This window comes from Haliotis asinina, chromosome 1, assembly GCF_037392515.1.
Source record: "Haliotis asinina isolate JCU_RB_2024 chromosome 1, JCU_Hal_asi_v2, whole genome shotgun sequence".
Classification (NCBI taxonomy): Eukaryota; Metazoa; Mollusca; class Gastropoda; order Lepetellida; family Haliotidae; genus Haliotis; species Haliotis asinina.
In genome coordinates, this window is record NC_090280.1 from 41,117,165 (window position 1) to 41,140,450 (window position 23,286).

General features: G+C 40.1%; 1 protein-coding gene across 4 annotated transcripts; it reads right to left on the reverse strand.

Annotated features, from left to right (window-relative positions):
* Positions 1–62: 62 nt before the first annotated feature.
* LOC137278890 (cell adhesion molecule 2-like) lies at positions 63–23,041 on the reverse strand. Of its 4 annotated transcripts, none has more exons than XM_067811390.1 (10): positions 22,552–23,041; positions 21,404–21,784; positions 20,726–21,085; positions 16,076–16,351; positions 15,676–15,759; positions 12,659–12,769; positions 12,106–12,210; positions 7,486–7,590; positions 3,134–3,238; positions 63–1,220 (listed from the first exon to the last, which is right to left on the reverse strand). In XM_067811390.1, exons 1-10 carry the CDS (start codon positions 22,817–22,819, stop codon positions 1,198–1,200), a joined length of 1,818 nt encoding a protein of 605 aa, XP_067667491.1. In that variant the 5' UTR covers positions 22,820–23,041; the 3' UTR covers positions 63–1,197. The 4 variants fall into 4 exon arrangements, with proteins under 4 accessions (XP_067667491.1, XP_067667493.1, XP_067667500.1 ...); XM_067811399.1 differs by lacking the exons at positions 63–1,220; positions 3,134–3,238 and adding exons at positions 10,158–10,226; positions 10,400–10,445 and having other exon boundaries at positions 7,497–7,590; positions 22,552–22,695; XM_067811392.1 differs by lacking the exons at positions 63–1,220; positions 3,134–3,238 and adding an exon at positions 5,643–5,842.
* Between the last annotated feature and the right edge of the window lie 245 nt (positions 23,042–23,286).

Sequence of the window (23,286 nt, forward strand, 5' to 3'; positions counted from 1 at the left end):
TGCATACAGTATAGACTACACCGTTATATATGTACCAGTGTAGTAATACCTACATAGCGGGGTTCATATTTTTTAAACGATGCCCTAGAGCAAAATATCACTTTGTCATGGTGACGTGTCGTCAACAATGCCATGACGTCACGGTTCTTCTGTGACGTTGCATTCTACATGCGGTGAAGGCGGGTAGTCAGCCCATGTTTGAAGTAGATTTGGGTTTATTTTCCTCAATTTAAAGACTTCGGAAACAAACAGAATTATTATATTCGTGCACATAACATGTTATAATGGACAAACATAGTTAGGGATATGTGCAAATTTTGAAATTTCGTTCGTTTCTTTTATATATTTTTTTTATTTTGAACACACACACACACACACACACATACACACACACACACACACATTCAAGTCACAATCACCATAGAAGTGTACAGTAATCACAAACTGATTATGGATAATCTGATTAGTAATATTACATTATAGGAACACAATAAATCAAGGTAATTTTTGCATATTGCATATTATTCTGCTAGGAGAGTGTGGAGATGTGTGGGTTTCTAGCTTTTCAAAACGTGTCATAGAAATTGTCGATTAATCGCAATAATTGTAGTCTTGCTGCGATTCATGTGAAATAAACCCTTTGTTGTGCGTACATTTCCCACGAAACGCCGAAAAAAACATTAATTTGATGGTGTAAAATTCAAAATGTTTTTGTGCAACGAAATGTATCAAACCAAAGCCGTTGATATATAATTTTCTCAGACTTTTGTCATACTGCCCTTTCGTTTAAGCATTTACGCTAAAGTAACACAGGCACTAACCTACGGAAATATATGGGACCTGTTATCATCTGCACTCTAACGTAGACTATAGGTAACTACAATATCAAGTCAACATCTTTGTGTATAGTTTACTTCAATCTGTTAAGTGTGTCGATGCAGGTAGCAAAGCTATTTAAGTCCCCATGAAACACATGATACAGCAGTAAAATGTGTTAGTCTGCTAACCGAACATGTATGTACTCCTATCTTCATGTACATTTACTGAATGTTTCTCTACTGTCACCAAATCCATACCGGAAGCTGACAAGTTTACAAAACAAATCTTCAAAATATCATCTACACACTTCGTTGCCGTAGTAGGTACATAGAAAGGACATATTAAAGTTCCAGTGTATCAATGGTTTTAGTTTGTGAGTCAGCCGTCATAAATTGGTCCATCTGAAAGAAAGGGGAATCGTCTTTTAGAATGCAATGTATATGTGATGTACATGTATGATGTACATGCATGATGTACATGTATGTATGTACCGCCGCCACATTTCTGGAATGTTGCTGATGGCTTTCAAATAAGCCTTACTACATCAACAGTTATCTCCCATGAAAAAGCAGTCTGCTTTCGACGAGTGAGTGAGTGAGTGAGTTTAGTTTTACGTCGCACTTAGCAATATTCCAGCTATATGGCGACGGTCTGTAAATAATCGAGTCTGGACCAGACAATCCAGTGATCAACAACATGAGCATCGATCTGCGCAATTGGGAACCGATGACATGTGTCAACCAAGTCAGCTAGTCTGACCACCCGATCCCGTTAGTCGCCTCTTACGACAAGCATAGTCACCTGTTATGGCAAGCATGGGTTGCTGAAGGCCTATTCTACCCCGGGACCTTCACGGGTCGCTTTCGACGAGGACATGACAGGTTTAACAAATGAAGTGAAAAGAAGCTAGTTCCATATGATTTTGAAAGGAATGTGACCAGTGTTCGCAATACTTTAATTTACCAGCTGGCTATCAGGACCTGTTGCTATGTCAGTCCAGGCCAGGCCAGGCTTTAAGATCTACCTGCCCTGAATGAAATCTGCAGCCCCATTTGGTTAAACACAAACAAACAAAAAAACCAAAGTAGAGTACATTGTACACAATTTCACACTGACTCCACAAGATGAAGCGAAGCCTATAGCACACAGAGGAGTTTTTATTTGTTAAACTGGTGTTGGCATTCCTACGCCAGAGTGTAAATCATCGTAGCATGATGGATCGTGGATGATTCTCGAACGTTAATAAACAAAAAAGGCGAAACATTCCAGATGAAAAATTGACCGATAATTGACTGAAGGTCATAAAGGCCTGCACATTTTTTAAACTGCCGCCCCGACACACTATCAACTGGCGCTGGCAATGGGCCTCCGGGCCGGCGTTTATTTCGAAAGTTGAATGTGACTAATGCAAAAGAGGGCTCGTAGACATGACAATCCACTGTCTACAGTATACAGAACTTTGAAGGATATTCAGTTAGGAGTTGGTATAAGGGTCATGTGTTGGGAGTTGAGAATATGAGAGAAATGGGAATGAAACCCTAAAACACGATTTACGAAGACTTGTAAATACTGGGTGTAAAAAGCGGAATTTCTGCGCAATTAATGAACGAAAACCAAGATTGGGATAAGATTTTCTTTTCTGATCAATGTTCTTTATGGCTCTTTCCGAACTGTTTTCAAATCTGAACAAAATATAGCTATCTACCAACGCCCAAAACGTGGCCCGAAAATTCACATGTGGGGTGGGACACTATCACGTAAAGTGACGCCGTTGTGTATTTTCACTGGAAGTTTGACAGAGGAACGGTGTGTTGACATCTTAAATGATCACCGGAACATTGTATGAAGATAATTGAATTTCCCAGCATGATAACGACCCATAACTTACTGAGGACTACACAAAACGGTGGTTATCGGACGAAAATGTTCTGGTTTTATACTTGACCAATCACAGCCCTCATCTCAACCATGCTGATAAAGTGTAGGGACTAATGGAGGACAGAATGTACCAAAGAGAAGTGTAAAATATTTACGATAAGAAGAAAGAAGTAGTCGAATGTCGGGATACACTGTCACACAAATTCCTACAAACTTTGATCAGTAGCTTGCCTAGGCACAATCAAGCACGTACTGCAAGTTTCACAACAAACAACAATGACGCTTAGACTGTACCAAATCATATATCAACACATTCATGTAAGTAAAACTTCTATAGTTTATATACACGTATTAGATATTTGTCGAAACAAGTTTCCCAATAATTTCTGGTAAAACTATAGGATGCTATGCACTTACAATAATAGGAGATACGTACCTGTTGACGGGGAAGTACACGTTGCCTGTGTGGTGTCTTTCCTTATGACTCCATATTCATGAGGGACACTCGCTTCATGTTGCAATGTTGTATAGGGCCTCTCTTCTGCAAAATAACGGTTCATAATGACACATAATATTTGATAAATACCAAAATAAACAAACAATAAATAAACAAAAAGTTGAATGTATTTATTATTAATTTTATTTCTAACAAAGTGCATTCTCACACATGTATGAATATGAGGTGCTTATTTCGCAAAGAAAAAATACATCTAGACTTTGTGAATCTCGTTTAACGGAGTAAAGTGCTTTTGAAATGGCCTCATCTAAGCACATCTATCCAACGCAAACCCCTGATCAGGCTGACTATGCTATTCTTACTGAACGCGGTGAAATGCCTTTGGAATGTGGCAAAGATACATGTGAAAAAAGTTCATTGTATGTGAGACATGGCCTTTAGAAGTTATCTCTCAACTGATATAACTAACTGATATGAACTTTAACTCCGATGTTGATTACGAAAGTTCGCAATTCGAAGTTAACTCAAGAGGAACGGGAAATTTAGCTATGTTTATTATGAAATAACACTCGTATAACATTAAGCCTCTGGACACACCTTTTTTGGAAATTACTTACCCTCACCTAATGCACTAGATGCTGAATGCTAAGACGCAATGGCCTATTCTATGACTCTCTGTGACAAGCATTCAAGTGATGGTAATACTATTCTGTTGGGAGACTTTAATGCTGATATCAGACCCTGTGTCAATAATCGGAAGAGACGTGCCAAATACCTTAAAAGATATCTACAAGAATGACATCTTCTCTCTGTTACTACTGACGACCAATATCTCTACGTTGTCACCACTAAATGTCACCAAGCACCGTGATTGACTATGTACTCATGACTGACTATGTACTCATGACTGACTATGTACTCATGAACATAGAGTGTGTATCAAATGTGATGGGATACATAATAGACATTAGTCTTAACTATAACGTTAACAACTCTGACAACCCAGATAAGCGCTTCCACGGTGATAAACTGCAGTGAAGGAAAGCCAGCGAGGTGGATCTGATGATAAACTTGTATGAAACCGAGAAATACTTCAGGAACACTACTCTCGACAGATCTCATTATGGATCTCTTGAGGGGTACATCAACTCCTTCAATATTACAGTCACTTCATCCACTCAGTATCCCAGCATCGAAGTATCATACGGACACCATACTGAAACACTACTGGACAGTCTTAACCCTCTACACACGCAGATGAGACAATGTCGACGACAGCAGTGCGAAATCTGGAAAGTTGCACGTTCCCAGTGATGAACATTATGTCAAACACAGAGAGGCAAAGCGAATATTCCGAAACGACGACAAACTAACTGATTATTCAAAGACCGTCAAAGCTGACATTTAGGAAGAATACTACAGGACATCTGTTCAATGTTTGGAAACTATTGGCGGATCCAGGAGACCGGAGGTGTCGGAACACATAGACACCCACCATTCCACCATTTTGAGAATTTACCCATGTCAGATTTATGCGCTAACGAATCTAGTGACAAGTAGTGAGATATGGACTGCTGTAAATTCACGACATACAGGTAAAATCTCCCCCGGACAAAATGAAATTACCAAAGAACATTTCAATCATGCAGGTAGATCACTCTTTATTCACCTCTGTCAATCATGTTTAATGACATGATAAAATTCGATTGTGTAGCCTCGTCCTATCATATCGGTAAAACCCAACCAAAACACGAAGGCCAGAGCAAAACTAAAACGGACCCGCTTAATTACAGGACGCTCAACCCTGACGCCAGTACTATGCAAACCTTTTGAACGCCTCCTGCTTAACAGAATCGAAACATGGGTTAGCACGAAACCGTTTTGGAGCTGAGACACCATGCTTTAGTCTTTTGGACAATCTTGCCTCCTACACAGACAGAAAATCTGTCCTCCCTGCCTTCCTGGATAACACGAAAGCCTTTACCAGAATTATATGAAATGGAATGTTTGCTAAGTTACACGATCTCGTTACATCAGGCGTCTGTTACGTCATATGTACTCGTCTATGCAGTCCTACGTCTCACACTCAGCATGTCAATCAGAACTGTTTCAGTGAAGCAAGGAGTTGGACAGGGCTGTGTTATCTCTGTCTGGTTCTTTACGGTCTATATCAAATATCTTATCAAAGATTTTGATGCTCATATATCATTTTCTCAGACTTTTGTCATACTGCCCTTTCGTTTAAGCATTTACGCTAAAGTAACACAGGCACTAACCTCCCGAAATATTTTGGACCTGTTATCATCTGCATTCTAACGTAGACTACAGGTAACTACAATATCAAGGGCTTTTACCGCACATACTTGTGTATAGTTTACTTCAATCTGTTAAGTGTGTCGATGCAGGTAGCAAAGCTATTTAAGTCCCCATGAAACACATGATACAGCAGTAGTAAAAATGAGTTAGTCTGCTAACCGAACATGTATGTACTCCTATCTTCATGAACATTTACTGAATGTTTCTCTACTGTCACCAAATCCATACCGGAAGCTGACAAGTTTACAAAACAAATCTTCAAAATATCATCTACACACTTCGTTGCCGTAGTAGGTACATAGAAAGGACATATTAAAGTTCCAGTGTATCAATGGTTTTAGTTTGTGAGTCAGCCGTCATAAATTGGTCCATCTGAAAGAAAGGGGAATCGTCTTTTAGAATGCAATGTATATGTGATGTACATGTATGATGTACATGCATGATGTACATGTATGTATGTACCGCCGCCACATTTCTGGAATGTTGCTGATGGCTTTCAAATAAGCCTTACTACATCAACAGTTATCTCCCCTGAAAAAGCAGTCTGCTTTCGACGAGGACATGACAGGTTTAACAAATGAAGTGAAAAGAAGCTAGTTCCATATGATTTTGAAAGGGATGTGACCAGTGTTCGCAATACTTTAATTTACCAGCTGGCTATCAGGGCCTGTTGCTATGTCAGTCCAGGCCAGGTCAGGCTTTAAGATCTACCTGCCCTGAATGAAATCTGCAGCCCCATTTGGTTAAACACAAACAAACAAAAAAAACAAAGTAGAGTACATTGTACACAATTTCACACTGACTCCACAAGATGAAGCGAAGCCTATAGCACACAGAGGAGTTTTTATTTGTTAAACTGGTGTTGGCATTCCTACGCCAGAGTGTAAATCATCGTAGCATGATGGATCGTGGATGATTCTCGAACGTTAATAAACCAAAAAGGCGAAACATTCCAGATGAAAAATTGACCCATAATTGACTGAAGGTCATAAAGGCCTGCACATTTTTTAAACTGCCGCCCCGACACACTATCAACTGGCGCTGGCCATGGGCCTCCGGGCCGGCGTTTATTTCAAAAGCTGAATGTGACTAATGCAAAAGAGGGCTCGTAGACATGACAATCCACTGTCTACAGTATACAGAACTTTGAAGGATATTCAGTTAGGAGTTGGTATAAGGGTCATGTGTTGGGAGTTGAGAATATGAGAGAAATGGGCTGATTAGTGGAGGAATGAAACCCTAAAACACGATTTACGAAGACTTGTAAATACTGGGTGTAAAAAGCGGAATTTCTGCGCAATTAATGGACGAAAACCAAGATTGGGATAAGATTTTCTTTTCTGATCAATGTTCTTTATGGCTCTTTCCGAACTGTTTTCAAATCTGAACAAAATATAGCTATCTACCAACGCCCAAAACATGGCCCGAAAATTCACATGTGGGGTGGGACACTATCACGTAAAGTGACGCCGTTGTGTATTTTCACTGGAAGTGTGACAGAGGAACGGTGTGTTGACATCTTAAATGATCACCGGAACATTGTATGAAGATAATTGAATTTCCCAGCATGATAACGACCCATAACTTACTGAGGACTACACAAAACGGTGGTTATCGGACGAACTTGTTCTGGTTTTATACTTGACCAATCACAGCCCTCATCTCAACCATGCTGATAAAGTGTAGGGACTAATGGAGGACAGAATGTACCAAAGAGAAGTGTAAAATATTTACGATAAGAAGAAAGAAGTAGTCGAATGTCGGGATACACTGTCACACAAATTCCTACAAACTTTGATCAGTAGCTTGCCTAGGCACATTCAAGCACGTACTGCAAGTTTCACAACAAACAACAATGACGCTTAGACTGTACCAAATCATATATCAACACATTCATGTAAGTAAAACTTCTATAGTTTATATACACGTATTAGATATTTGTCGAAACAAGTTTCCCAATAATTTCTGGTAAAACTATAGGATGCTATGCACTTACAATAATAGGAGATACGTACCTGTTGACGGGGAAGTACACGTTGCCTGTGTGGTGTCTTTCCTTATGATTCCATATTCATGAGGGACACTCGCTTCATGTTGCAGTGTTGTATAGGGCCTCTCTTCTGCAAAATAACGGTTCATAATGACACATAATATTTGATAAATACCAAAATAAACAAACAATAAATAAACAAAAAGTTGAATGTATTTATTATTAATTTTATTTCTAACAAAGTGCATTCTCACACATGTATGAATATGAAGTGCTTATTTCGCAAAGAAAAAATACATCTGGACTTTGTGAATCTAGTTTAACGGAGTAAAGTGCTTTTGAAATGGCCTCATCTAAGCACATCTATCCAACGCAAACCCCTGATCAGGCTGACTATGCTATTCTTACTGAACGCGGTGAAATGCCTTTGGAATGTGACAAAGATACATGTGAAAGAAAGTTCATTGTATGTGAGACATGGCCTTTAGAAGTTATCTCTCAACTGATATAACGAACTGATATGGACTTTAACTCTGATGTTGATTACGAAAGTTCGCAATTCGAAGTTAACTCAAGAGGAACGGGAAATTTAGCTATGTTTATTATGAAATAACACTCGTATAACATTAAGCCTCTGGACACACCCTTTTTGGAAATTACTTACTCTCACCAAATGCACTAGATGCTGAATGCTAAGACGCAATGGCTATTCTATGACTCTCTGTGACAAGCATTCAAGTGATGGTAATACTATTCTGTTGGGAGACTTTAATGCTGATATCAGACCCTGTGTCAATAATCGGAAGAGACGTGCCAAATACCTTAAAAGATATCTACAAGAATGACATCTTCTATCTGTTACTACTGACGACCAATATCTCTACGTTGTCACCACTAAATGTCACCAAGCACCGTGATTGACTATGTACTCATGACTGACTATGTACTCATGACTGACTATGTACTCATGACTGACTATGTACTCATGACTGACTATGTACTCATGAACATAGAGTGTGTATCAAATGTGATGGGATACATAATAGACATTAGTCTTAACTATAACGGTTAAAACTCTGACAACCCAGATAAGCGCTTCCACGGTGATAAACTGCAGTGAAGGAAAGCCAGCGAGGTGGATCTGATGATAAACTTGTATGAAACCGAGAAATACTTCAGGAACACTACTCTCGACAGATCTCATTATGGATCTCTTGAGGGGTATATCAACTCATTCAATATTACAGTCACTTCATCCACTCAGTATCCCAGTATCGAAGTATCATACGGACACCATACTGAAACCATACTGGACAGTCTTAACCCTCTACACACGCAGATGGGACAATGTCGACGACAGCAGTGCGAAATCTGGAAAGTCGCACGTTCCCAGTGATGAACATTATGTCAAACACAGAGAGGCAAAGCGAATATTCCGAAACGACGACAAACTAACTGATATTTCAAAGACCGTCAAAGTTGACATTTAGGAAGAATACTACAGGACATCTGTTCAATGTTTCGAAACTATTGGCGGATCCAGGAGACCGGAGGTGTCAGGTTCAGGGCGTTCGGAACACAGAGACACCCACCATTCACCATTTTGAGAATCCGCCCATGTCAGATTTATGCGTTAACGAATCTGATGATGCTCATGGACTTGGATTTCAGATAAAACATACTGTCTTGACCAATATCAAAGTGATGACTCTGACAAAACTAAATGTAAGAATTCCCACTCTACAACGTGCTTCGATTTATTAAGAGCGAGGGAGATGTTTATTTCTGTAAGGGGACCGCGGGTCCAATATGCAAACCAGACAGACCAATTGTACTGACATGGAGCGACAAGATTGTTACATGTTACACTTTTTTAAAAACCGTTTTTCCATGCCAAAAATACAAGTCGTGCAAGAATGTTAATGACATCGATTTTTGTAGATGGTAATAGGTGATATACATGTCCAATGATGGATAGGAAGTGGAGTATACTGGTAAAATAGAGTTTTTCAGAGAACCATTAAAATGACAAACTATACAAAGCGGATTAAACATAAGGTTTAAGGTTTGATACATAATGAACATAATCTTTTTAGGCGAGGGATGTTAAACTTTCGTCCTTCTTCAAGTATTACACTGTTAGAACAACGAAATTTTCATATTGCTATACGGTATACAGGCACCTTAACAGGAGATAAGTATTCTTAGAATTTAAAACATAATTTTTGAATATAATTCAAGTCTAGGATAAAGTCCGACCTGTTCAATCCTTCCCTGTGGATCAATAGCTATGCATCATTCTTTGAACAGTGGTATAATTTCCTGGTTACATGTAACGTTCTCATTGATCCACACGTAACCAAAATCATAGTTGAATAAATTTCTTTGACTTGGACTTCCAACAGTTACGTCCCTTCTGAGCAAGAGGATACTGATAGTCACAAGCATTCATTATTCACCTGGTTCGGCGCACGAACCCAAAACTTGATAATTTTAGCAAACTGATGAACTTTTAATAAATGACGACCTGATGATCACCTCTTGCCACAAGATTGGAGTGGATCTTCCAAGGAGAAAGACCTCTTTACAAAACATTTCATGAACACGTGATATGCATGGTGATGGGTGGATTGGCACTGTCTTAAAATGTGAAAGAGAACATTATATGGCAGATCAGCAACGTTATGAACACCAGACCTTACGGTTCGAAGGACTTGCTGGGCTTGCTGAGAAAATGTCTGCAGAACGGCCGACCAGGTATCCCTGCTGGAGACATGAACACCGAGATACTAATAGCTGGAGACATCTAAAACTGATCCGTTAGAATAAAATTTCTCATATTTAATCAATTTTCCAGCTTCCTGAAAACCATAATTTTAGTTTTGTCTACATTAACCTTAAGTTGCCTTGTATGAGAGTATTCACCTATTTTAACTAACCTCCTCTGCAACCCAATGGACGAGCTCTTCGTTATCACCATATCATCTGCAAATGCTAACATGAATGGCGTCATTTGCGAAATACCTCTTTCAATAGATCTATTACACTATTTCTGAGGAAATCAATAATGTCGTCTGCATACAACGAAAACAATAATGGCGACATATGACGCCCTTGTTTAACACCAAAGAGACAATCAAAGAAATCAGAGACCTGGCAGTGCTGAACATGTTCTGTACTTGTGTTCTGTAAGTATGAGATGCATGACTTGCTGCAGAACTACATTAATCATTGTCATACCATCAAAACTTCATCACTGAGACAATAATGTAAGTGGAGAATAAGTCACTACAAAGACAAATATTTGTCAGAAATGATTGAAATAGATATACCTTGATCAGACAAAATGGAGCACTGAACATATGGAAACTAGCTATTCATGCTATTCACGACAGAATTAGAGACTTATCACCAGTTGCAAAACAAAGTCAAATCTGGCGAATGTGAGTGTGGAAGAGTAGCAAATGACATTGGCAAACACATCCTTATGTTCTGCCTTTTCACGATGAATGAAAGAATGGATCAGTTTGACAGTCTATGTGTTGTCATTGATATGAATACGTTTGTTGACTGGTGCCCTAATGATGATGATGTCCTTATGTCTTTCGTGCTTGGAAGTGTACTTGAGTGCTTCTCAGATGTTCCATTTAAAAAGTGTAGAGATTGTATGTTCCTTACAGTACCGTATTTTTAGACATTATATCATCTTCTGCAGCCTCACTTCATTGTATAGATATTTAGTGCATACCTCTTGCAAACATTTAAATCATAGGTGTGTCCATGTGTAATGATATTCTGTAGCCCGAAAATTCACATGTGGGATGGGACGCCATCACGTGGAGTGATGCCGTTGTGTATTTTCCCTGGAGGTCTGACGAAGAAACGAAATGATGACATCTTGAATGATCAACTCCTTCCAAAGAAAATGTTCAGGTTTTATACTGGGCTCATCACAGCCCGATTTTCCTTCCCCCGGAACACGTTTTTGTACCCCGCCCGTCCTTGCCCATTTACCTTTTCCGGAGCAGACCATTAAAACCGTTCAATATATCTTCACCAGACTTGGCACATACATAGATCTGGTGGTGCGTTAGTGTCTTTTGGTAGTTTGGGTATTCCTAATAAAATATTTTTTGCCTTTCTATGACAAAAAAATGTGACTTAGACTGAAATTGGAGGTGATGCTCTTTTCCGGAGCAGAACGCTAAACCCGTTCACTATTTCTTTACCAAACTCATAGATTGGTCTAGAGGAGTATTTTACCGTTACGGGGGATATTGATGACTGTGTCTTCTTGTAACCCTATTGATAAAATGTGGGGACTAGTAAAGGACAGAATAAACAAGAAAGGACTCTGGAATATTTAGGATGTGAGGAAAAAAGTGGTCGAATATCCTGATTCGCTGTCATACGACCTCTTACACGCTTTGATCGGCAGCTTACCTAGGCACATTCAGTCATGTATTGCAGGACAAGGGAGTTTCACAAAGTACAAAAATGACACTTAGACTGTAAGACAATCATATCTCAACATATTCTTGTAAGTAAAAATTCTATAGTATGTAGATGTATTAGATGTTTGACGAAACAACTTTGTCAATAATTTCTGGTAAAACTATAGGGTACAGTAATAGGAGATACGTACCTGTGGACGGAGAAGTACACGTTGCTCGTGTGGTGTCGCTCATTATGACTCCATATTCATGCGGGACACTCACCCTATGTTGCAACGTTGTATAGGGCCTCTCTTCTGCAAAATAACGGTTCACACACTAAGACATTACTACCCCAGTGAACCCCAAAATGCTAACAGACATGACTTGTCCAACCGAGTACCCATTCAATGGTGGTTTGAGCAGAGACAGTTTATCAACAAATTCACCTCAGAGACGCGTTTCGTGTTAGTGCCCTACGTTGTAGGGCTGGGCAACAGCCCCGGAAAGTCTCCGATGTCAATCTGCCAATCACGATCACCCTTCCAAGGAATCGACGTTACCAAAGGTTTGGGAACCCAGCTCATATTCACAAGGCCACACATCGCCATCATCATAAAACCTTTCGTTAAAATGTAAGCATCTATTTGGAGAAGTTCAACATGTACTGGAAGTGTTGCTTTATACTACTTTCATTTCACTTCATGTGCGGAATGCGTTGTATGCCCTGATAAAGGAAATGATGAAATACGTTCTGCACTGTACCTTCATGGGCCTTCTTGTTCCTTCTTTTTATGGATATGACCACACCAATCACAGTTCCAGTGATCATCAACACACCAAAGACGACACATACAACTACCACTACCGTATTGTCTGAAAAAATAGAACTTTAATCTTAATATTTTCGAGTCACCTAATATTAAACAATCCTGGAATGTTGCAAAAAGCAAAGTGTGGCGTTACAGTAAACTGAGTCTCTCACATGCAGGGCCTAATACTCGTAAGTGCCATACACTCTAACTTTAACTTATGACCTGCGCGATTTCATCATTATGTAACTATCACTGTTTGAAGTTTTAATTGCTTGTTACTAAAGAACTAGAAGCGATCATACAACCATGACATACACCATTTACAGTGAACTACTGTAAAAGAAAACACAAACAGTAGATAGTGTATAACACATCTGATATTCACAAGGGATGGGGGTGCAAGGATCAACTTCTTGTACAGAAAATGATCTTAGAAGAGGCTAAAACGTATCACCGCAACCTCTCCATGTGCTGGATAGACTACAACAAGACATAGGACTCTGTCCCTCACGAATGGATTCTGAAGTGTATTGACCTCCCTGGGCGACTGCTTGATTTACTCAAGTCTTTGAGTTGCTGGTCGAGTCAATTTGAGGACATGTACTCGCAAGGTCAGGTGCAGACTTCGGAATCTATTCCAATCAGAAGGGGAATATTTCAGGGGAACTCCTTCAGTCCTTTGCATTTTTGTTTGTCGATAAATCCTTTGAGTTTTCTGATCAATAGGGAGGAGGGTTACCATCCCGGGCCTCCTCAGCACAGATCCCCAACACCTCTTACTCATTTCGTCTACATGGATGACATCGAGCTCCTTGCCAAAGGAGATACCAATTTGAAAGAACAAGTTCTCCTTGTCGAGTCCTTTTCTAATGATATTGGCATACCGTTTGGACTCGACAAATGTACTACTCTTCATTTGAAGCGTGGCAAGGTAACTGATGATGGATCGGTCAAGTTACAAGGGGGAGGAGTTACTGAGCATCTTGTGGAAGATCAGGCCTACACCTATCTTGGAATGCAAGTTCGAGACAAGCTCCAGAATGCCCGGATTCAACATAAACTTCGGGCCGAGTATAAATCTCGTTTAAAGAAAATCTGGAGTTCAGAGTTAAATGCTCGAAACAAGGTCAAAGCTACCAATACTTTCGCTGTGCCAGTCCTCTCCTATTCCTTTGGAGTAGTTGATTGGACCAAACAAGACATCCAGAGTCTTGACCGGCTGACCTGAAGGATCATGTATGATAACAGAGCACACCACCCTCGTTCCTCTCTTAATCGTTTATATATGCCAATCAATTCTGGAGGTCGGGGTTCGATTAATGTGGAAGCTCTTCATGACAGAATTTTATCGTGTACTTTTGAACATATTTATTTATCGGATGATCCTCTGGTGATGCACGTCAAGACTCACGATGACAGCAAGGAATTCCACAGCTATTTTAAGCGTGCCAAGGTTGCTGCTGGACGGTACAGCGATGGGAGTAAACCAGGTGACGTCCTTTACCAAGTCTGCCTAGAGTCGGTCCTTTGTGGAGAGGCTGTCTGAGAAGCCATTGCATCGTGAATAGCAATCCAACCGACTCCTTCGCCTGAGAGAAGTCGGCTGGTCTCAAATGTTTATCTGAGGGCTTCGTTTTCGCTGCTCACGACCAGTCACTTCCCACTCGCAATCGCCAGATTGTGATTCTTAATCATGAAATGTGAACATGAAATGTCGTCTTTGCAATGAATTTACAGAGACTGTCCAACACCTCGTCAGTGGATGCCCTTCCTTGGCACAAAGAGCATATCTTTAAAGACATGATGGCATGGCTCGCTGCTTTCATTATCGTCTCAGCTATGCCTGTGGCTTTGACCCCGAGATCCATCCATGGTACGACCCTGAACATGTCCAGGGCGTCCTGGAAAATGATGCTTTTAAACTTCTCCGGAATAGGCCAATATACAGTCTAAGACGAATTCCAACCAACAAACCTGATCTTGTTCTTTTTTACAAAGCCAATGACATTATGTATATATCATTTAATTTTCAGGATCTCGCCTTTGAAATGTCTCGCTTGCATCCCAAGTACACTGTCATCAGGCTCCCCATTGTTCTCGGTGCCCTTGGTTTGGTACCTCCTGGTCTCTTGGCGCAGATCAGGAGAGTGCACGGGTTCTCCACCGGGAGCACAGCCCTTCTGACAATCTGGGCAATGCAGAAGGCTGCAGTGTTGGGGAGCCTTCATATTCTCCGAAAAGTTCTCGGTGGGTTCGACTTAGCAGTGTTTCCTGAGAGAAATGCCATTCGCTGTCTGGGCTGCGTGTAGTGGGGGCGAGGGCCCTGAGCTGATGATGAGCTTCACCAGCCTGACTGTGCCAGGATCACCCGAACCCTCTCTGTTGCATTTCTATCTTAATCTGGAAAACATAATAATAATCGGTCACAGAATATGCAAGGTAATACGAAAATCTTGGTGTCAAGAGGTTACGACTGTGACGATGTTGGATTTACATTCTCACTGTCCAGAATGGGAGACAGGGTGAGAGATGGCGATTGAAAATATATTAGTGAAGTGGACATATTTTCCTGTAAATAATATATAAACAACATAAGCAATGTGTTGCATCATGAAGCTGAAGCTGACTGAAAGGAACATAAAAGTCCAGCATTTTTCTTTGGATAGTAAGTTCAACACATAAACATAAAGCATAAAGCATAAATGACCTAATATACCCAAATATGATCATGCTTGTGCAAAGATGTAAAACTTCTAATTAACGATTGTTTTGTGCACTGCCCACAACATGGCACAGGTGTAGTTACAGCACATCACATGACAGAATCATGGTCACAGTTGTATAGTCAAAGTGCATCACATACTAGTGTCATGTGAAAGGTCACAGCTCATCACATGACAGATATAACATGAAGAGACATGACAGTCACGTGACTGACACATGACTACCGTTAACAGGTCAACATACCTGGTTTAACAGCGCCAGTACTTTCAGGAGAAGGCCTTTGTGCACTTGTAGCAGTTGTAGTGGGAGGGGATGTGGTTGTAGGAACTGCCGGTGTTGGTGAAGAGAGAGACAGACAGAGAAGAATACATGCATTAGTTCAGTCACACTTAGATGATCATGCTTGTGCAAAGATATAGATACAAGTCATTCCTACAACAACTTTAGATATATCTATTCTATTTATCTTGCTGTTTAGTATATTAAAGCCTCGGTTCTAACACTGAGTGGCTGCTACAATTTCATGTGCATTTGTAAATAAATAACTAAGTTAATTCAACAAGTAATAAACATCAAAATATGATCCATGACATGTTTGGACTTAAAGCTACCGTCGCATATTCATCCAATCGTCCGTACTCACCAACATTGATGTTGAGGGACTTGGATACATTGTATGTCACACCACCAACAACATTGGTGGCCAAACATGTGTATGTTCCCGAATCTTCAATTTGGAGATAAGAAAGTATTAATTCATCGCCAGACGATGTGGAATTAACAGTTCCATCTTTTCGCCAGGTGTAGGTCGCTGGTGGGTTGGTAACAGCGTTACACTTCAGGGTGACAGTGTCGCCCACGGTGTGTGTGCCTCCAGATGGGTTGGAGCTAACATCAGGGTCACTGTCACGGAATGTATCTGAAAGCATAAACTCTCTCAACAGTTCTGAAACCCCATTGTTATTATTTTGATATGTTTTGATAAGTTAAACTTCAACCAAGCAGACATAAATGACATCGATGCATGGAGCTTAAATGTTTTGTTTGCCAGTGCCACAGCTGGCATTATTCAAGATAATCATATGGTCTGCATATGGACCAGACGATCTACTGATTAAATGAATAAACATAACTCTAAACATTTGGGATGCAACAACAAAATCAAGCAGGTTAGTGAACCTGATCATATGATCCCGTTTGTCTCCTTCTTTTGACAAAACATGAGTTGCTGAATATCAATCGTAACATGGATCTTAATGTGTCATAGAGGAAAAATGCCTGACCACCCGCCTCAAGACCTCGCCTTTTGAGACAAGCATCGTGTGCGGAAGACCAGTTTTAGCTAGTTGATCTCACCACAAATTAATCGACCAATGATACCAAATTATCAGACTGTTTTACCGCGCCGAAAACAGTATCCATTAGGTAAACGTATCCCGGTGACATTTATGAGGATGTGCTATGTGGTTGTGGTTTTGTTAATTAAAATGTCTCATTAATATATTAGACTTTTTCTTACTATGGATATCAAACGTTTAAAGCTCTGAGAGTGGACTTGAACTTACATCTTGAACATGGGCTATGTAATTCACCTGTTCAGCATAAGCTGAGGTTGGTTGCTTGATTGCTTGGTTTTACAGTCTTAGGGCGACATGGGCCAGTAAGATCATATATAAGTCCATTGCAGTTCCAAAGGGAATCGTTTAATTAAAATTTTGGAAAAAAACGACAACGCTATTAATATTAATTTGGATGGATAAAGACACACATCGAATATCCTCTTCTTTGTGTTGCTGACTAAAAACATTAAGTAACCACTTCCATTTCTGAAACATGCGATACGTATTCATTAAAAAAGCAGTAGGTTAGTAGCTAATTAAGGAGCTACGCCTAAAGTTACCTGCCCTTTGTTGATGGTATGCTCCGTTGTTAGACTGTGGGATTCACACCAGTGTTTTCTATAATGTTGTTGTGTGATTGTGTGGTAGTATTATGGCGTAGTTTTAGCTAGAAAGGTCTGGAACTGTGTGACAGGCATAGAAGGGATGTTTATTCAGATGTACAGCTCTGCGGGCTTTTTTCGATTTACGTCTGTCTGTCTGCTAACATCGACGCTCCAAGACCCAAAGCTCCCGAGGCCTCGTCTACATTGACTGTCAGTGTCAGCATTTTGTACACAGTTATCAGTGCATCGACAAGACTCCGATAACTATAGACTTTATATTCATATTTGACCCGTGAATGTCCGGGATAGAACAGGTCTTCAGCAACCCATGCTTGCCATAAACGGTAACTCTGCTTGAGTAACTAAGCTAGGTAAACAGGTAGCATGTTAACAAAAAAACACAGTCTTTGTCAATACTGGAAGACCCCATTGTAAATATAACACCGTGTCTACTTATGTGGTTTACACAATTCCAAACCATAATTCAACGTTCTGTTAGCCATATATATGGACTGTACCGCCCGATCAACACGAATCCACGATTGTGCAGCCCCGTGTATGTAAATAATCGGAAACGTAACCTGATGAAAAAAACACGACGATTTTCATAAAGGAATCGGTTTTCTTGTACAAGATATTGCGGTCTCCAAACCAGTTTTTAAAAATCAGACATTAACTCCAAAATTAGTCCACGGAACAACTTACTTTTACATCAGGAACATGCCTGTTGAAACATGTCGATAAAAGTTTGAGATATTCGACCGTGACCTCATTGGAATGTCAAGGACAGTTAATTTCTCGACTTTGACGAGAGTGGTTTCCCTTAGACTTTGCTCCATTACTGACTGTGGGCAACGGGCAACGAGCATTTAATTATTTTCACCCTTGTCCCTGGTGAAACACGTAATTCCATTACATGTACTTTCTATGGCCAGTTAATTGTGTCTCCCATATTTCCCAACCATCTATTTAAAAGTAAGGTTTCTTGTAGATAATTTTTCCTGCAAACTCATCTTTCCTATGCCCCATGTTTGTTTTGTTTTTTGTTTTTGCATCCAGACGTGAAATAATAGAAATGTCACTGACGCTGTATGATAATATGCCTATATGCGATCAAGTTGCTTTGCATTCAGAACAGTTCAGTTTTCGCCACAACACATTCACTGAAATAATCTTTCAATAAGAAAGCGACCAGATATATATTCCAACTCAATAAAAATAAAGATCATTAAATAAAGATACTATAAGTGATCTACATTTGAAAAACCTGATTAACAGATGCACAGTGTTGAGATACTGTTCAGGAGTACCTGTTTGATGCCTGGCACTTATATGATTTACAAGTGAATACAAGAACTGCATTTCCAACAAAAAAAATCAAGTGATAGTGTCAAAATTTAATGCAACACACAATTTTAAGGACTTTCCTTTCGAGTTTTTTTCTGCTGAAGTTTCGAAGAGTGACTGCTTACCTACAAACTGCAACATTCTGAACAAAAATGAAGGAACATTTCATTTCATTGTTTGGGCCTACAGTTTATCAAATTATTTAACTGACATCGTTGAGTTACACGTAAGTTGAATCAGATGTGTTGTTTTTTCGGGTTTTTTGTTTGTTTGTTTGTTGTTGTTGTTTTTGTTTTTGGTTTGTGTTTGTTTTTTTTTGTTTTTCTTTTGTTTGTTTTGTTTTTGTTTTTATGGGCGGGGGTTTGTTAACATGCTACCCGTTTACCTAGCTTGACTGACCACAATTCTTTCAGCAGACTCGATATTGTCTGATGCATAGTTTGTAGTTCTTTCACATTGCTCTATCACATACTAGTATTTTTCACGGTTCAATATAGTACAGTCATTAATGCCAATCAAGAAATTTCCAACCAGGTGGTTAAGATCAATACTGAAAGGAGTTTTGTATTTATCAATAACTGGTGTCCGTAAGTCCCCATAATCCCCAGCGTCGTGGCCTAACTTTGGTTGGGGTGGCCATAACTAGTGTCTTTTAAAGTTGTACATGGCACTGTGATGTGAAGAATCGTCCATGACAACTTTGTTCCATGGAGAAAAAGAAAACCCCTACTTTGTACGCACCTATGAAAGAGTTGTTATCTGGTCTGTAGTTACTCAGTACCACACCTACTCAGTACCTTTTTGTATCACGTGAAGTGTGTTTTACTCATCCTCATATGCGTAAATTGCGTGCATATACCGGCAACATTACTTCATATGATGCGTTCATGGCAGTATTTGAAAAGGTACATACTTGACGTGTTTTACCTGTATTTGAATGGTACATACGTGACTTGTTTTACCTGAATGGGTACGGGAGAATGTTATCATCATTAACTGGATGTTGATATAACACATTAAACAATAACATATCCGACCTTGTTTACATCGATATGTATACTCTAATACATGTGTAATATGTGAGTTATAGTCACACTATTACACTATACCGTTATTGGACGTGTACCTGGTATATCAGTATACTGAGTATACTTTTGAATATTATGGTGAGACCACACCACTATACACAGTACGTCGTCTTTTTATTTTCCATTTTTTCTAAAATTACAGCATAATGACGTTTATTCGGAACAAACTCTTCCTGAAACTGAAAGCAAATCTACACAGATTCCTTTCACCCACAGTGTCCAGTGAAAAAATATCGCGGAGGATCTAGCTGCACGTTTCAATCATTGATTGGTTGGTTTGATGTTCAACACCAAACTCAACATTATTCCAGCTTTTTATTGGAACGGACTAAATTATACAAATTCCAGTAAAATATGGACTTAAAAGTATGTAATATGAACGAAATGACCGACACTCGTCACAGAGGTCTTCAGCCCGAACGATAGCCCGGAATAGACCAACACGAGTGTTCGGAAAAGCCCGACGAGTGTTCGGAAAAGCCCGACGTCACTGCTCGGCAGAGCAAAGAGACTGTAAAATCTGACAAATATTTGCCTGAAACAGGTTTACTAGGCGGGATTAACTCGTCTTCACACGTGAATATGATGCACATTGAGAGGTTCGTTGTATGTATAAATTATTGTAATGTGTGACAAATCAGGGTAGGAATTAGGCTGGATGTGGTGTTAGCTGTTCGGTAATACCGAACACCGCTCTATTAAATATTTTAGACTCGTCTGTGTTTTATTCTCTTATCACGTCAATTTCGAAACCGTAACACAATCGTTCTTTCATTAACATTTACAGTGGGAAGTCTCATCAAAATTACGACAGCTGGTTGGTTTCAAAGCAACAGTTAAAAGGCATTGAGCTCGTCTGGAGAACACGATTCTTACACCCATGTGTATTATTTGGTGAAGTATGTTTACTTACAGAAAACTGTGATGGTGTCAGTTTGCCGACATGTAGAGTTGCATCTCTCGAATCCTGTGGGCTTTGTGAGTGTGGTGTGGTTTGCAGCACATCGGATGGTCATTCCATTATCTAGCCTGCCCATATTCAATATGAGCTGACTTATTCGTTCAGAGGTGCAAGTTCCTGTACTTGGGTAAGGAGGATTTAGTCTGGCCAGACTGGTGATGTCCACTGGTGTGTTGTCACGGTAACGGAACCACAGGAAGTGTCCGGCAGGTTTCCCAACCGCTCCCTGGCACAGGAACTCAACCTGCTGTCCTTCCGTGTAGCCAGTGCTAGTTGGAGGAGACAGTGTTATGGTGGGTGTCAAGGGTTCAGCTGCAAAGACACAAAGGCAGCGTTTTACTGTAAACCATATTTTATTTTCGCTTGATACTTTTAAATCAAGTTACATGACTGTTTATGATTTTCAAAATGATGATTCCATTTACAACATGTTCGAATCCACATACCATACTAGTCATGTGAACGCGCCTGTGGTGTTAAATGAAATCATCACCTTTTACCCAGCAAATGAAGGTTCATCTCTTCCTCCCGACTATTCGTGGCAGAAACTGCTAAGTAACAACGAATCTAGATGGCATTCTAGTCATGTAAACGCGCCTGTGGCGTTAAACGGAAATCAACACCTTTTACCCAGCAAATGAAGGTTCATCTCCGCTTCCTCAAGCGTGCTGCCAACTGTTTGGTAAGAAGCCGTACACTTGTAAGCTGCCTCATCCTCACACTCGACACGATCAAAGCGCAGGACTGTGGAAGCACCAACTATCATGATAGTTGTTCGATCTTTAAAATCCTGTGTGACACCTTGAGCATAGAGTGATGAATCTGAATTTGGTCTAAACACTGCAATGTCTGTGAAACTTTGGACTGCAGCTCTCTTCCTACTCATGGTTATTGAAAACAGTGTTTCTCCTCTTGCCAAGACATATTCACATTGAAGATCCACAGAGTGGGGTCCTTTAGTTGCCGTCCTATCATTTGTTATTAATGTTAATCCACACACATATGAAACACCTGGAAAGAAAACGTCTATGATATAACTTCTTATAAACACCTGAGCATTCATCATAGTGACAATCGACATAGTGCAATGCCCAGACAAGGGAGGTACATTTTGTATATACTGAACAGCAAAAGAAACGCAACTTTGTCAGGATCACACACTACCAGATTTAACCCATCCATCTACTGGTGTTGAGTTAGGTGATACATCTTTGCTTCCATAATAAGATAACACCAGTAAGAGTTGTTGACATTCGACACCTTGGGACAAAAGATTCTACTTTGTTGTTGTTTTTGTAGAATATTCTCCAAACATCAGGTGTCTACCTTTCTGGTTTCATGTACATAAGTTTAGTGGCTAATACAGTCAACAGATCATTTACCTACACACATTCCTTAGCTGAGATATTGTTTGCTTTTCTTCACTGACTCGATATATATCACCTACATGCTATACATTGTAACTATAATTCATAACTGTTTCAGAGCGGGACAACTGGGTCAAGAAAACTCAGTATACATGTACAAATGAAAAGCTGTGTCCGACCAAAAGCTCGCACTCAGTTTACGCAAACATTCGTAGCAACCAAACATTCAAATCTGTATACTATTACAATTTATTACAAATCATGACCTAGCTGTTTACCCTCTACACTGTCAGTATTAACAGCAGGGCGTTAGCTATATCTCAGCAGTCGACATACTTCCTTGTAGAAATGTCTTCATTGCAGTGACCTGCATGGTCGCAACTCATTCTTGTGCCATAACAAATAACCTACCGGTGAAGAGCCACCATGAGATGAGTGTCACCGTCCCTGTCATGACTTCAGAGATTATTGAGGATCTGATCATAAACTGGTCTCGATTATTCGTTGTAAAAGGAAACGAGTCACAAGATCCACCCGCTGGTGACGTGTCTGAACCACTGTGAAGGCCGTCTAGCGACTGTGCACCCAAGCACGAACGGCTTATATCTTGATTGACCTGCAACAACACTAGACAGGATATAAACGTGTCGGCAAACAGTACGTGTTGACAAAGATCCATCAAGGTTTGTGTGTTGTTTGACGCCGCATTTAGTAATATTGCAGTTACATGGCGGCTGACTGTAAATAATCAAGTGTGGATCACTCATACGAGCATCAACAGAATGGGCATCGATTCAGGCAATTGGGATATGATGACTCTCGACCAAATATACCAGTGTTACTACCCGATCTCGTTGGTCGCCTCTCACGGCAGGTAGGGGTTGTTGAAGACCTGTGCTACCCGGATCTTCGCGGGTCACAGGAAAAGCCGACAGGAAGAGAGATGCATTCTCTACCCGCTTTGTCAGGTGGGATGCTGGCACTATACCCATGGGAAAAATGTCGCAGCACATGCAGTTTCCAGCCAACGCAGAGTTGATCACTGGACTCTCTCTGCTACGTAAAGCCCGGCGCTATACATCTCGAATACTGAGTGGCGTTAAACAACAAAAACAAGAAATATATGGGTAGTGGAAACATATGAAA

Excerpts from the sequence above, each read along its gene's own strand:
- LOC137278890 (XM_067811390.1), bottom strand. The coding sequence starts at position 22,819 with ATGGATCTTTGTCAACACGTACTGTTTGCCGACACGTTTATATCCTGT. Across the intron at positions 15,760-16,075 it reads GTCCCTCAACATCAATGTTG|TTCCTACAACCACATCCCCT; the intron begins GTGAGTACGGAC and ends CAACACCGGCAG. Across the intron at positions 1,221-3,133 it reads GTGTACTTCCCCGTCAACAG|ATGGACCAATTTATGACGGC; the intron begins GTACGTATCTCC and ends CCTTTCTTTCAG.